Source organism: Myxocyprinus asiaticus, chromosome 12 (genome assembly GCF_019703515.2).
Source record: "Myxocyprinus asiaticus isolate MX2 ecotype Aquarium Trade chromosome 12, UBuf_Myxa_2, whole genome shotgun sequence".
Lineage (NCBI taxonomy): Eukaryota > Metazoa > Chordata > Actinopteri > Cypriniformes > Catostomidae > Myxocyprinus > Myxocyprinus asiaticus.
The window spans coordinates 32011819-32029134 of NC_059355.1; the positions used below are offsets into that span (position 1 = coordinate 32011819).

At 40.2% G+C, this 17316-nt stretch overlaps 1 protein-coding gene across 2 annotated transcripts in view; it reads left to right on the forward strand.

The window, feature by feature from the left end:
- Positions 1–17316, forward strand: part of LOC127449135 (BMP/retinoic acid-inducible neural-specific protein 3-like) — a 45928-nt gene that overhangs the window by 14371 nt on the left and 14241 nt on the right. For both annotated transcript variants that reach the window (XM_051712341.1, XM_051712342.1), the window contains 2 exons: positions 6942–7132; positions 8683–8873. In XM_051712341.1, the coding sequence (XP_051568301.1) occupies positions 6942–7132; positions 8683–8873 (382 nt within the window). The remainder of the gene's footprint in view (positions 1–6941; positions 7133–8682; positions 8874–17316) is intronic.

A 17316-nucleotide genomic window follows, 5' to 3' on the forward strand; every position in this document is an offset into this window, starting at 1 on the left:
CCAAGCTGCTTAAAGGCACAGTTAACTTAGTGTGTGTAAACTTCTGATCCATTGGAATTGTGATATAGTCAAATAAAAGTGAAGCAATCTGTCTGTAAACAATTGTTGGAAAAATGACTTGTGTCATGCACAAAGTAGATGTCCTAAATGACTTGCCAAAACTATAGCTTGCTAATATTAAATCTGTGGAGTGGTTAAAAAGTGAGTTTTAATGACTTGTGTATGTAAACTTCTGGCTTCAACTGTGTGTGTATATATATATATATCACTTATCAAAATATGTTACACTATGGCAACAGTACAGGTTATATATACAGTATATACAGAATATATCATTTACCATTGCCAGAGTTTAACATATTTTGATAAGTAATATAATCTAGTCTAATAATCTGTCTGAAGCTCTGTGTATTATATAACTGATGAATTATCATTTCACTGTAGTCCCCAAGTTTATGAATCATACTTGTATGGACCTGCATATTTTGTCAATACATGAATAATCAGAAGACAAATATTCTAATAGCCTTAGATTAGTTGAAGTGAACTTGGTCAAAGTAACATATAAGATATTTGTTAAACTGCCCTTCTTCACTGCAGCTCTTAAATTGGTGGCGATTTGGCATACATCATTTCCTTCATTGCAGGGACAGTTATCGAATATGCATCTGTCCTCAGAAGCCACAGGTGACATCTAATTTGTGGGAGCTACATCGTAGCTGCTCTGATTGGCCCTTCATCAAAACATTGACCTTTTTTTTTTTTTGGTCTGTTGGCTAAACGTGGTGCATCATAGGCTCATTGCACCCTCTGCAAGATTAATAGTCTTATCATGTGGCCAACTGATTAGTGGGTTCTTAATTCTTATTACTCGGCATTATCACCTGTTCCCTTGAGAGGATACTGTCAACAGCAAGGCTGTGTTAGAAGAAGATTACAACCTCTCCTTGATTAAATAAGACTATTATATCAAAATACTAATTGAAAATGTGCTGCTTTCACATACAGTAAATTCCAGAGTTAAAATAATAATAATTTAGTAATTTCGTATTAAATGGAGAGACTGGTTAATCTCTTTTATGGTGAAGAAGATTACTTGAGAGGTACTGCCACTAGGACATTGTTTCAGTCACAAATGAGTCAGGGTACCTCACTGAAGGCCCATGACATTCTGTGTGTGATATTAAACATTTCACATAGTGTTTTTAGAGATCTTTAATGTGTCTTAAAACAATAACTAATGAGTAGATCAAGAGATATTAAAGACCTATGCCACCCAAAATAATATCATTTACTCACCCTCACGTCTTTCCAAACCCATATTACTTTCTTCCCTCTGTGAAGCAAAATAAAACATTTTGAAAAATGTTTTGGTCACTCTTTTTCATGTAATTACAATGAATGAAAACTAGAGCTTTCAAACTTCAAAATGTTGCATTCTTTTAGAAGCTTTAAAGCTCTAGTTCCTATTCATTATAACTACATTAAAAAGAGCAACCAGTATATTCTTCAAAATTGCCCCTTTTATGTTCCATAAAAGAAAGTCATACGAGTTTGGGATGACATTAGGGTGAGTTAATGATGACCGAATTTTCATGTTTTGGTGAATTAACCCTTTAAGACATTCACAAGCTACAAATAATTAATTGTGACATTTGAGATATCAGTTGCTTGTTCTTTTAATTGTCAGAATGTTTTGATAAGTGTGAGATGTGTGTACAGATATCAAAATGGAAAATTTGATAAATATGGCAGAACTGTCACTCTCTATAAAAAGTATTATATTGTGTTTGTGGCATCCTTAGATCAGATTGCATTCTCTTAATGCTAAAGTAGATTCCCTTTAATATATTGCACAATTCATGTTCAAAGCAGCTGGGAGCTTTTTACTCAATCTCATACTTTTTCAATGTATTTTCTTGCTGATAACAAACAGTGTTAACATGCAACAGACCCAGAGAGATTGAAAGTGGCACTATTATTTTCAGGAACAGCTTTTTGTAGCTCTCCTACAAGCACAGCTTTGTTGCATTGCTAAATTCAGATAATCCTTGATGACAGGTAGAAGATGAATTACCAGAAGCGATTCTTCTACTTACAGCGGTGTGTAACACTGTAGACTGGGTAATGAAAGTGCACCGTCTCGCCCTCCTTCAATTTTGCACGTTCTTCTTGATTGAATTTGAAACAATTTTAATGAGTTCTTTGTTGGAAATAGCTCCTTTTTTATTTGGAATATTTCACTATGTAGAACATTGGCCCAGAATATTGGGAAAATGCCATGCCATAACATTAAAAGACAGGGTCAAATATAGGCTCCTGCTTAACGAACCACTGCCATGGGACAGTTTCCAGAGACACTGATGTGCACATGGACTATTGCAATTCTCTGGCACAATCTTTTAAATGTAAGTGGGAAAATCATTTGGAAATTGCTAGTAAAAGGTCATATCATAAAATGGTATTTCTTTTATGATGACACCTGCCCTTATTTAAAGTTTTCTCCTTTTTGGCCTCTTCCTTATGTATTACATTTGAATCAGCTACTTCTCTTAAAGATAGAGACAAAGGCTTATGCCATAATCCTAGTGTACTTTTTGTTCTAGAACAATAGCTGAGAAATAATAAGTTATTGTACAAAATAAAGTTGATCAAAATGCACAGAAAGCCGACTCTGAAGTTAGTTTCTGTGCTGTTGTGAGGAATGATGATAACTACGGCCATAATGAGAATTTCATATATCACAACTGAAGCCCCATAGAGAGCTTCTAGGAGAAGTCATTAAACTGTTCTCACTCTCTGTTAGGGTTACAGACTCAAAGCCTTACCAGGGTTTAAAATAAGACAATCCAAGCTTATCGTGCTCAGCGGTGACGCGGAAAGGAGAATAACTTGGAGGATTTTCTCTTTACCTTCCTGTTGTGGGGCACCTTTGAACTTCTGAAGGCTGGCTCATCACAGCTTCCAAAGAACTGTCTGTCCAGTTGAAGAGATGGCTTATCATGGTGACATGTGAAATTGAGATTCTCTAAATTCAAGCTAGCAGTTCTCAACCCAATTGCTGGAATAGCACATGCCAAATGTCTTCACCATGTTTACAGCAGCTGAGGGCATAGTTTATGAAATTACTGAAAATTATATTCTGACTTAAATCCAACAACAGCTTTGGCCATACTTTTTATTTATTTTTTTATTTTTTTATTTTTTTGTGACATAATTTCATATAGCTCTATCACTTTTAACAGTTATGAATTGCAAAACAGCAGATGGAATTAAGGGCTTTTGGTGCAATGAATCAATCAAACATCTGGGTCGGGAGGCCTCTGTCATTACTCCTGATTTAATGTGATAGATCCCCTTTCAGAAGGCTACCCCAACTCCATCCATCACCTGTGCATGAGGTTGCTCACTATTTCTCAGCTGACTGAAGATAAGCTCTTAAGCGAAGCGCACAGTTATTGAACGGGGTTTTGAGATGCTTTGTGTGTGCATGTGCATGAGAATAGGCCAATGCCATTGTAGAGGCATGTGTCTATTTTAGTTTATGCATAATTGCAGAAGGCAGAGTTTAAAAAATAAGAAAATGGGTGAGGAAAGAGATATATAGAGATAAAGACAATGACAGAGAGCCAGAAAGGCTTGAATACCTAATTGCCTGAAACTGTGTGAATTAAATTTGTTATTTTTATATGCATTTTAGATTGCCGCTGGTGAGACAAAGCAAAGAGCATTAGTCCTGACCTATCTCTCAAGAAACAAAACAGTTTCTGTCGGGGCTAATTAAAAACAACCCTTTTAATGGCTTCATCAGCTACACATTTTTGCATTTAATGGTACAAATGCTTTTAGTATTTCACTCTAAGGAAGATCCATTGGTCTACTTGGCTATGTTTGCATCAAATATCTTGATGCCCAGTTCTAGTTTATTAGCCCGCATTACAATTTTTTTCACGCAACAATTTATGTCTATTTTAAAAGGCTACCCAGTGCTCAGCTGATATGCTGTATGCGTTTGCATAAATGTATCACCACAATATGCGCAGCTACAAATTAAAGGCTTTTATGTTTTTTTGTTTGATTTTTCTTGAGCAGTTTGAAATTTATAAATCAGCTTAAACAAAACTATGAAAGAACTCATTTACTAACTTTTTGTAGGTCACATAATAGACAAAATGCAGAGACTCTGCATAGGCATGGTAGCCATGCCTGATTGATTTTAAATTAACTGCTTGTTTAACCTTGTGTGCCAGTGTCCTTTCTTTCTGTCCATTACTAGGCATTTTCCTAATTTTCTCATAATGGCTTGTAAAAAATATGACTCCGTTGTCTTAGTGTAACAATGCTGGAAACAGGCAGACGAAGAGACGATGGTGAAGTGATGAACCCAAATGCAGTTTATTTCCAAACGTGAGATCCAAAAACCCTGACTACTAACATGAACAAAACAAAACATAAACATGAACGACCAGACTAGACTAGACTTGACATGACATGACATGACTTGACTTGACTATAGACTTGACATAAACAAAACATGACTTGACTAAATCTTGACTTGGCTTGACTTGACTTCAAGATACAACAAAGTTACATACACAATACCTGACACTAGACAATGGCAAACATGAGGGCTTAAATAAAAGGACAAGACTAAACTATAAACAAGATATCAAGACTAAATGAACTTAAACCAATGAAAAGACAAGACTAATAACAAAGTAATCAAACAATGAACCAATGAAAACAAGACACATGAACAGGGGAATCACATGACAAGATCACATGAGGGAACAGGTGGCGTCTGCTTCCTGCGGTGGGCTCCATGCTGGGGCCAGGCTGTGGGGGCGGGCTGCGGCGAAGCCAGTGCTGTTGCTGCAGGAGGGGTGCGGGGTCTTGAGCCGCGCTGGGGCAGGATGTGTTGAATGGCCTCCGTCTGCTGCTTCACTGCCGAGAACTGCTGGGCAAAGTCCTCGACGGTGTCGCCGAATAGGTCAACTTGGGAGATGGGGGCATCAAAGAACTGTGCCTTGTCGGCCTCTCTCATCTCGATCAGGTTGAGCCAAAGGTGGCGCTCCTGGACCACCAGGGTGGACATTGCCTGCCCGAGAGACCGCGCCGTGACCTTCGTCGCCCGGAGAGCGAGGTCGGTCGCCGAGCGCAGTTCCTGCATCAATCCTGGGTCAGAACTACCCTCATGCAGCTCTTTTAGTGCCTTGGTTTGGTGAACTTGCAGGAGAGCCATGGCGTGCAGGATGGAGGCGGCTTGTCCAGTGGCACCATAGGCCCTAGCTGTCAGGGACGACGTAAACCTACAGGCACATGTGCACCGTGAGCACCTTATCCACCTGGGGGATCACAGAATACCTCTTGGCCTCCCCACCATCGAGGGTAGTGAGAGTGGGGGAGCTGAAAGATCGGGATCGGGCAGTAAAAGGTGCCCCCCGCAATCTTGTCAGCTCCTCATGCACTTCCGGGAAAGAAAGAGACCGGGGCGGGGCGCGGCCATGAGCGGCGCTCAGGGCCCAGGAACCAATCATCGAGCTGCGAGGGTTCAGGGGAGAGTGGAGGGTTCCACTCTAGCCCGACGCTTGTGGCTTCCCGGGAAAGCACGTCCATCATCTCCACGTCGGCCTGAGACTGGGCGACCACACCTGAAGGAGGGAGCCCAGCCGAGGTGTCCGCGTCAGAGTGGACAAGCCCGCTCTCCTATGCTGCGCTCGATAACTCATCATCTTCCCGTGCTCCGAATAAGAGGTTGAACTCGGTGTGAGACGAGCCAGCGGTCTCATCCGAGAGCAGACCGGGCAAGCGAGCATGCTGGGGAATGGGAGGTCTGTGGGGGTTTACTTGGCGGAGGTGCTCCCATTGAGGTCCCCAAATCACCCCCAGTGCTAACCAGCACGGCCTCATACCCGTAGGTAGAAGGACCGAGGCGGGGAGCCGCTGGGGTGGCTTGCTTTCTTATGAATGCAAGCCACGACCGCAACGTTGCCATGGTCATGTTCTCGCAATGAGGACAAGACCCATCCACGAACGATGTCTCCGCGTGGGCAGCGCCCAGACACGTAAGACAGCGATCGTGGCTGTCAGAAGTGGAGAGATAATGACCGCAACCAGGAATAACACACAAATGGAAAGGCATCTTTAAAAAGACGTTTCCGTGTGTGCCACTCTTTTAGAAAGAAAATATACTCTTCTAGGGGGAGAAGCCACTGAAATGCACCGTAAATCCAGCAGATTTAGGTGAACGGTAAAGAAAACTGAGTTTGAATTGAATTCAGTGCATTGAATGCAACCGCTCGGCTCCGAAGAGAAAATCTGAATGAGTGGTTGAATACCAGCTCCTTTTATACCCGTATGTCCGGGAGAGTGGCATGCAAATTCCACTCGCCAATTCCCATTGGCCTTTTTTCAAAAAGTAGAGGTGTTCGGGGATCCCAAGAGTGACCCCTAGTGTCACTACATTGACAGAACGTCGAGTGAGTGACAGATAGGGAACCTATAGTAGGAGAGGCAAAAAAAAAAAAAAAAAAATGTATGAGTCACCAGAGCCTGGGGCATTATTTGTCTTTTGCCTAGAAGGATTTCAGAGCTTTGCAATGGTATTTTTTCATTTAATTTTTTTCTCTCCTCCCCACTTTTATGAAAGGTATTGGTTGTCACCATATGCAGGCTTCTATGAGTCTTTCCTTTGGGGCAGAATTTTTGTCATGAAATGTTTAATGAGCATAGCACCTGTCAGCTGCACATTCAGAGACAGCACCCTACCATAGTATTCACCCCCCAAATGAAACATGCTCTCAGAACCTGAGGCTAGAGAGGCAGCTTGGCAGGAGTGGGGATTGCCCTGGAGGCCTCCTTCTCCATAGCCGTAGGGAGGTATTAATGAAAACAGATCATTAGAGACAAGCATGTTTACTGTCTCTGTTTTCCTCATGCAGGGAATTTGGCCGATGGAAAGTGAATAACTTGGCTGTGGAGCGACGGGATTTCCTGAACTCCCCCTTGCTTCTCACCCCAGAGTTTATACGGAACATTCAACTCCTGGGACGCAGGCCCACTGCCCAGCTAATTACAGACAACCTGATCAAGAAATATGGGACCCATTTTCTACTGTCAGCTACACTAGGAGGTACAAATATATACTTTTTAACACATTCTCATGGTGGTTTGCACAAAACATACTAATATGTGGTAGGAAAAAATCATAATCATAACGGGGAAGTTACTAAGATTGAATTGTGCCAGCTGATAGTGTTGTTTATTTGCACATGCTGTCTGTGTTGTTTAAGCACCTGATTCACTAAATTATGCAAATCAGTTAATGAAAACCAAAAATGCAATGTGCATTGTGGGTTGGTTCAAAGTGTTAGGTTGTGAAGGATGCTGCATACTGCAGTGATCTGCTATACTTTAGTGGGACTGCACCACATCGCTCAACCACTGTAATCTAGGCACCTGAATCGGTTCTTAAAAATGCCAAAAGTGCACTTGACTAGACTAAACTTCTGGATATATGCTTGGTTAGGCTCTCCTCCATGATTTGATCATTATTTATTAAATTACTGTGGCTGTGATCAATGTACACAATGTAAACAAACATCTCTCTTTTTTTAAATAAAATTCAGTTACAGCACACGTTAATTATGCCAGGAAAATAGCAATAAGTTATTTCAGTGCATTAAGTGTCTGATTAAACTGGATTATGGTTTCTGAGTAAGTCTCAGGTTTTTGTGCTGAGATATTGTGCACAAAAGTGACTCAACTATTTAGTGAATTCATCCCACTATACCCAGTGAGAGCAAGCCTGAAAAGCAACTGTTAGTTTGCAAAAGGAACACTCATAAAAAAAAGATAAATCTCACGCATATTTACACCTCAATTTGTGCTCTATCAAGCCAAGGAAAACAACTTGTGACATGTTTTGCCTCCTCCTGCTATATAATGTATTACCTCATCTGTGTGGCTGGAGGTAGGCTTAGACAGATGCCTAAGTTTAACAAAAACTGGATTATTTGCTAACAAAGGCCAGAATCATGTCCGGAATTGGTTTACACATGCATCTATTACTTTGCTCAGTTCTCAGTCCTACAACAGGCTGTGCAAGTTGCTTCACATAATGCAAAAGTAATTGCAGAACACTGATGTGGCCTTCATTGCTCTGGAAAACAACCAATATTGTGTAAGGTGAGAGCATGAATATGGAGATGCAAGTCCTGGCTTTGCGACAGAGATCTGCTTGGAATACAAAATGATTGCCAGAGTGAGGGACAGAACATATGGACATGAATCTAAATAATTTGATAATGCATAGTTTGAATGACAGAGGTGCCATCAAATTCAGACACCAGTCACTGAGCAAGAGTGTATGGAAAAGAAACATGGTAAAAACAAGATTGTGAAAGTAATTATCACATTGTGCAATGCAGGTGAACAGAATCAATGTTTTAATGAGAATATTGGGTCTCATTCACCAATATTTGAGCACAAATTGTGTACTTAAGTGCACAGAAAAGTTTCAAACTTTTTGCCATATTCACAACAGGTGCATGTGCACATAAATTTGTTCTTATCCTTGTTCTAATGTTGATGAATCTGTATTAGTCTAAATGAGGGAACACATCTTCACAATTCTCATAACATTTCTACAGTAATTAATATTGTCTCTTTTTTGTCTTGTAGGAGAGGAGGCTCTGACTATATTTGTGGACAAGAGGAAGTTGAGTAAGAAAGCAGAGGCGAACGACTACACCAGTAATAGCACGGCTGTGACTCTGGAGGCCCTCCACCAGCTGGCTGCCTCCTATTTCACTGACAGAGAGAGCACTCTGCGCAAACTGCACCACATCCAGATTTCCTCCACGTCCATCAAGGTATATCATTAGTCAAGTCAGAGCCCACAGCTTCTCAACTGCTCATCATAATATCCAAGTTGTTTTTTTTTTTTTTTTCCTGTCACCATGATCTTGTTACGAAACGTGTCATGTGTTATGAGTGGGTATCAAGAGATACCCATTTGCCACTTTGTGACAGGTACTCCAGTGGAAGAAAGCTGCTTTCTGTGTACTAGTTCTGGTGGTATAAGTTGTTTAAGAATAAGATTTATGGTTATCCCATAAATGCTGGGTATTTCAAATATTAAGTTATTATTGAAGCTCAGTTTGGGAAAGTAACAACAACAAAAACAAAACTTTTATCACAGTACCTTATGCTCTCATTTATATTTGCGAAATATAATTTTTATGGCTGCTGATTTAACTCATTAATTCAGTGAGACATAATATGTAAAAAAATAATAATAACACTGTAAAAAACTTAACAGTTAAACCTACAAACAGAGCAATTCAAGCTTGAAGTGCCGCCTCCATGGTTTTGTGAGTCTTAGTCAGGAGGGGGCAGTAAGTGCAGCTCCAGTTGTACAGGCAATGTGCAGCTGTACAGGCAACCAGTAGACAGCTGATCAAAGGCAACTGGATTGAGCAGAGTGCAGGGGTCTCAATACTACATTTCAAACTGCATTTAACTTGATATAGCGTACTAAAAATGCAGTGTTTATGGCTAGAGACACTGGAAACCAGTGAAATGCGACACAACTACAGTGATACCCACCAAAAGCATCCGTTTGATGCCTATGTACAGACGGAACACAAGAAAGCATCAGTTGTGAATCACTGGATTAATTAATCAGCATATCATGGAAATAATTTGATAAACAAATTTAATCGATTGATAGCCCTAATTATTTTGTTATAATATGGCATCAATGCATCAGTTTTGAATGTAATATAAACATATACACTGCCCCACCAATACCGAAAACTAAGGAAAAATTACTTCAAAGTTGTTTTGGTCTTATTGTAGCTTTTGTAGTTACTCTGAACAGACAGGACAGATCATAGTCTAAGAGATTTTGACTACATACAGTATGTAGTTACTGTGTTTTACCATTGGATAGCTGTATAGATGGTCACTGATGTCTTAATAATTAGACCATTGTATTTCTAAATGAAATAAGCGAGCAAACTTACATGACTGGAAGTGTACACAGAAGCAGAAATCTGTTTGATAATTAGCCTATTTTTATGCTTTATAACTTTTTGATATCACATTTTGTGATTTGTTCATGCCTTTCATTCTTAAAATGTATTTTTAGTGCTCACGGGTCAACACAAACTAATTTCAATAACCAAATAAATCTTTGTGTTTCACATTTGTCACAATTAAGGATCCAGATAATGTACTAGTTGCAGATGCTCTTATATTTTTGTTGACAGCCATTAAAACTGCCCATTAAACTGGTCACACAAAGCTGTACAAATCCCTGAAGCAGACATTTACACATAGCAATGCTCAGTTTGACGCATATTCTAGACCAGACTTTCATGATCCCTCCCTATCCCATTATATACAACAGTGCTTTCCCTGGGCCCACAACTGCTGCCGTTCTTAGACATTTTTATTACTGTTGGGACGTCAGATCTCAGGTGTCAATGCTGTGTTTGTCTGGTGTGAATCAGAAAAGAGTGCTCTGAGTGAAGGAAGCGCCCTGCAAGTCAGGACAGTGCAGCTCCAACAGCACAGAAGCAGCTGGGGCCTCCGGCACAGGCATAACTTCCACAGGGCGTTGACCCATGCCTACATTTCACGTGACAGATTAACCGCACATTCCACCATGTGAATTCCTGATTAAATGGGGATGGTGTACAGAATGAGGTGTCTAGCTCCCCCCACTGGGCACCAACAAGGGGAAATTTAGCAATATCTTTTCATAGGAAAAGCCTATTAGTGTGTTGGGGTGATGGGGCTTCGAGAGGAAGCAAACAGGAGTGAATCTCTTTACAAAGTCAGGCTTTGTCCCACCTTTACTGGTCTGTTCAGGTTGTTTGTCTAATGCATGAAAACTCTAGCCATTACGCAATCAGCAGTGATCATTTTGCTCATGATTTGACAATTTCTTCCAACCAGATCAGCTCTAAACCAACCCAGTATCCACCACTGATTGCACAGCCACACTGCCTTCTGAAATAAAGACTGTGTCAGAATTGGAACAGCAGGCAGACAACCTTAATTCTTTGGTAGTTTGCCTTGGCAAAGAATTATCTGTTGTTTTCTTTTAAGGGGTATTTACACTGACAGCGATTTTCAGCAAGAAAGCAACCCCAGGTTATTTATTTTCTTGAGCAACAGCAACAGTTGGCAATGCAACAATGAGCAGAGCTCACCTTCATGCCAACATGCAGTGACGTGAAGCAACAACTTTGCTTGACTACCTCCAGCAATTTCATTTAATTTAAAGCAGTTTATTCACTATTAGTGTGAACACTAATTTAGAAGCAACATTCTTCTCCAGGATGGCAAAAGCATCCTTGGTAAATATGGAAATATGTTGGGAAATAAGAAATAACAAAGGGGACTACACCTAACTGTGAATGTATTTGTCTGTCAGTAAATTTAGAGAAACAAATAATAAAGGTTACCACTTGTCACTAAACTTAGTGGCTAATATCCCCTCAAAGCATGTTGATTTAAGGCTAAAATCAGGAAATATGACTCCTCCAAAAATAGCTGCTAACGATGCAGTTTGAGAGTCAACAACAGACTGTTGATGTCTCACATTTAGTCAGAACAGCAGAGAATTACATAGGTCCAGGTGTCCTATAATCTGCCATTACAAGGTATGTGGTGACATGCAAAGATTTTGCCTTGAACAACAGCTGTTTATTGTAATGGAATCTAATATCACGTGCCACTTGTTCATCATTGAGTTGCCCCTTAACAAATGACACATCATATGGTGTATTAAATCATAAATCAAATAGATAAATCAACTGATTGTATCAGCTATGGCCATTATAAAATAAATTACTGCTGAGCTAAGCTTGGTGTTTTATTGAAATCCAAGATTTGTCCATATGTTCAAGGCATTGCATATACGGTAACCCTGTGTACTTTAAAGGAAACTGTTGCTCTGACCCCCATCATCAACAAATGCTTTGAGAGACTAATCAGAGACTATATCTGCTCTGTGCTGCCTCCATCACTGGACCCATTGCAGTTTGCTTACCGCAACAACCGCTCCACTGATGATGCCATTGCATCTACAATACACACTGCTCTCTCCCGCCTGGAAAAAAAGAACACTTATGTGAGAATGCTGTTTGTAGACTTCAACTCAGCATTCAACACCATAGTGCCCTCCAAGCTAGATGAGAAACTCCGGGCTCTGGGCTTAAACAGCTCGCTGTGCAGCTGGATCCTGGACTTCCTGTCAAGCAGACGCCAGGTGGTTAGAATAGGCAGCAACATCTCCTCATCACTGACCCTCAACACTGGAGCCCTGCAGGGCTGTGTTCTCAGCCCACTATTGTATTCCTTGTACACACATGACTGTGTGGCAACACATACCTCCAATGCCATCATTAAGTTTGCTGATGACACAACGGTGGTAGGTCTGATCACTGACAATGATGAAACAGCCTACAGAGAGGAGGTGCACACTCTGACACACTGGTGTCAGGAGCACAACCTCTCCCTCAACGTCAGTAAGACAAAGGAGCTTGTGGTGGACTTCAGGAGAAAAGACAGAGAACACAGTCCCATCACCATCAATGGAGCACCAGTGGAGAGAGTCAGCAGCTTCAAGTTCCTGGGTGTCCACATCACTGAGGAACTCACATGGTCCATCCACACTGAAGTCGTTGTGAAGAAGGCTCATCAGCGCCTCTTCTTCCTGAGACGGCTGAGGAAGTTTGGAATGAACCGCCACATCCTCACACGGTTCTACACCTGCACTGTAGAGAGCATCCTGACTGGCTGCATCTCCGCCTGGTACGGAAATAGCACCACCCACAACCGCAAAGCACTGCAAAGGGTGGTGCGAAATACCAGACACATCATCGGAGGTGAGCTTCCCTCCCTCCAGGAAATATATACAAGGCGGTGTGTGAAAAAAGCTCGGAGGATCATCAGAGACTCCAGCCACCTGAGCCATGGGCTGTTCTCACTGCTACCATCAGGTAGGCGGTATCGCATCATCAGGACCCGCACCAGCCGACTTCATGATAGCTTCTTCCCCCAAGCAATCAGACTTCTGAACTCTTGATCTCCCACGATCAAATACATCAGCACTGCACTTTATTACCCTTACTCTTATATCTCACACCGGACTGTCATAAATTATATTATTATTATATTATATTCTCTCTTAATAACTGACTATCAACCGACAGCTGAATGTCAATACAGTACAATACTGTACATTCTATATATACTATATATACTTTTTTATATATTTTATTTTTTATTTTTATTGAATAATGTGTATCTATATAGTGCGTATTGTATACTGTACAGTGTATGTTATTATATGTATATTGAGTGTAATTATGTGTATATCAGATGTTTAAATTGTGTTGTGTTAATTTGATGTTATTGTAAATTGGTACTGTCTCATCACTGTCACGACTGCTATGTTGATTGGAACTGCACCCAAGAATTTCACACACCATTGCACTTGTGTATATGGCTGTGTGACAATAAAGTGATTTGATTTGATTTGATTTGATTTGAGTAGTTCACCCAAAATGTCTTTCTTTTTTACACGATTACCCTTCCTCTGTAATTGAAGGAAGTGTAATCGAGCGTCTCTCATTAACATGCCAATGAGACATCTGTCAAGATTTACAGTGAATAAGGAGTTACATTTTGGTCTGTTTCTCACGCAAAACCGATCGTATTGCTTCAGAAGACAAGGATTAAACCACCCAAGTCATATGGATTACCTTTATGCTGTCGTTATGCCCTTTTATGGATGTTGACTTGCATTGTTCATATTAACACAAGATTTCTGTTTGTGTTCGACGTCATACCAATTTTGAGGCAGCATAAGGCTGAAAATTATTATTGTTTGGGTGAACTATTCCTTTAAATGTCAAGATGATGTCAAAAATCTCACCATATAAGTGAAGACACGTACTGCAAATGTGCATGCTGCAGAGTTCCATGTTACTAATGTTGGACTCCTCAGTGGGTTTGTGATGGAGTGGCAGAAGACAACCCTGTCTTACCTTATCTAACTGTCAGCCTGGAAGAGATATCATCTGACAGGCTGAGTTGAAAGAGATCATGGAACTGATGAAGGTTCACTGGCACCATAAAAGCGAAAAGTGTGAATCAATTATGCGTGCTTCTCCATGTCATGAGGAAAGAAGGATGAGTAGAAAAGAGGAGGAAAATATTCAAAAGTGATCTCGTATTGCAAATGCTGATAACATTGGGGGTAGCTTGCAGTAAAGGTCAGTTTAGATGAGTCAGTATTGCTACAAAGATTCCGGCCATCATTAAGTGCAGAAGTCTCTGCTAAGGTTAGCTAATGTAGAAGGAAACAGAGTACTGTTTTCATTGTGGGTGTGAAATAATCTCTAAATAAATATCTAAATAATCTCTTCAGTGTTTCAATACAATAATAAAAATAGTGGTTGATTACTTATGAGAGGAAAACTGCTTGCATATTATTACCATTTCTGGGACAAGTGACTCACTCACCAAGTACAGGAAATCCATTATGCATGTTCATAGCCAGACTTGTTATCCTTTGTTAAGAGAGAAAAGGCTGGAATGGACTCTATTCACATTTCCCTGTTGGTAATGCATAAGTAAACTATCGCATGGTATGGCACATGCATTTACATGTAAAGGTAAAATGAAGACCTTGCAAATGTAATTGCAGCATTCCTTTTTGGTCCAACAGCAAAAATAAAAATTCACCATTACATTTCCATGACTTTACAAAACAAACAAAATACAGCAGTCAGAAGAGAGAAAGATGCCAAATTTACTGTCACTCCCTCAACAGTTTTATTTAAACATCCATAACAGCAGTGTTGACAAGTTTGCAGGATTTTTTAAATTATTATTATTAATTCCAGGGTAAAATAACAAACAGTACAATTATAGAAATATACAATAAAACAATGTACATTAAAAAAGGTCACGTGATGCCATGCGAGGTTCGGACATGTGAGCGGCAAGCTCTGCGCACTTTGCTAGTTTTTCATTCTTTTTATGTCATAAACCATTGATATTCAATACACCCTGATTCTTAACTGTTTTATGAAGACAATATGTCAAAGAATTCAAAATCCTCGGGCTCTAGAAATATTAAAAGACACTTACATGCTCAAGCTAATACCCAAGACAGGCCCGCAGACCAGGGACTCGGTTTGGACGGTGCGGCGGGAGAAATTCAACGTCAGTTGTCCAGCATGTCTGTAATGCTGACAAAAGTCATCGCAGACTTGGAGGATTCGGCTGTAATACATCGATCGATCACTTCCATGGAGGCGAAATTCTCTGAGTTGGTTACAAGATTGTCGGACGTCGAAAAACTGATCAATTATCTGGAGACATCAGAGAGGGAATTAGCTGCTAATCCGCTAGCGACCAAGACAGACTTGCAGCACGTTTGGGAAAAACTGAAGGATTTGGAGAATCATAATCAGTGAAAAACATCTGAATTGTTGGAATTCCTGAGCATGAAGAAGGCAGAGATATGGTGAAATTTCTAGATGAGCTCTTCCAGAATCTGCTCAACATAACAGGCCATAAACTGGAAATTGAGCGAGCTCACAGAGTTCCGGCTCGCAGATCCGCTGAGGGAGACAGGCCCCGATCAATTCTGGGCACATTTCTGAGATCATCCGATAAAGATCTTGTGTTACACGAGGTGAGGAGTAAAGAAAATCTTTCTTGGAGGAACCACAACATTTTCTTGTTCCCAGACTTTGTGAATTCGACAAGAGAGAAACATGATCAATTCCAGGAATACAAGAAACTCTTATATCAACTGAAGTTTGCATTTGCTCTGATGTTTCCGGCCAAGCTGAGAATAGATGTTAAGGATGGCCATAGAGAATTTACATGCCCACAGCAAGCTCTGTCCTTCATAAAAACATTGGAGTGAGTAAGCCCTTTGGTGATTTTCATGTTGTTGTTTAGTGGGCCTAACTTACAGAACATACACTCGACTGCCAAGAGGAAGCTAGGTGCCTTCTTTTTTTCTTTTTGTGCTGGTTCTGCCTATTGGCTGGAGTTTGTTTTGTGTAATATAATTTCTTCGGGGCAGCTTGTGGATAAATCTGCATGTTTTTGGTGCTTATGCTTCCTGTGGCCTGGAGTTTGTTTTGTGGAACATCTCTTGCAGGACACTGGAGTGATTGGGTCTTTTGTTGCACTCATTTTTCGGTCGAATGGGACAGCTTACTGAACATTCATTTGACTGTCTTTTTTTTGTACTGGTTCAGCGTTTGGCTGTAGCCGCAATCTATTTTTTTCTAATATGTCAAAATGTCAAATGTTAATATAAGTGGATTATCTCTCTCCACATGGAATGCGAATGGGTTGGGGCACCACATAAAAAGAAGGAAGGTTATTTCTTTTCTTAAACGTAAGAAATATGATATAGTGTTTCTTCAAGAAACACATCTTTCCCCGCAGGAAGCTGAAAAATTTGGGAAGATATGGGGTGGACATGTTTTCTTTAATGCTGGCTCAAGTAAAAGCAGGGGAGTCATTACATTGATAAGTAAACATCTACAATTCAAATGTCTCAAATAGATTAATGATAAATTAGGAAGAGTCATTATTGTTTTAGCAGAAAATTGATTTTGGCTAATATCCACGCACCTAACCTTGATGACCTGGGCTTTTTTATAGATCTTGAAGGGATGTTGCAAGCCGCTGGCACTCCTCATGATATAATATTGGGAGGAGACTATAATCTTTTGATGGACTCAGTCCTTGATCATAGTGAAGCAAAAGTGTGCAAGCCTCCTAGAGTAACATTGACGCTTCACAGGATGTTTAAAAATCTTGGCCTTACAGATATTTGAAGACTCTTGAACCCATCTGGTAGGGACTATACATTTTTTCATCAGTCCATAAGATTTATTCTAGAATAGATTTTTATATATATATATATATATATCTAAGTCCCTCATTTAATCTGTTGTTGATTGCTCAGTTGGAAACATTTTAGTCTCAGATCATGCCCTGCTGAATTTAGAGGTGTTAACACATATGAAGAAAAAGAAATCATATAGTTACTGCTTTAATGTATCCCTTTTGCAAAATCCTGATTTTCAACAAATGTTAAAGGCTGAAATTAATGTTTATATGGAGACCAAATGATCCTCAGTATCCTCTGTGAGCATGGCTTGGGAGGCACTTAAGGTGTTTCTTAGGGGCCGGATCATACAGTATGCATCATTTACTAAAAAATCCAAAGCAAGAGAACTTGTGGAGATGGAAGGGAATATT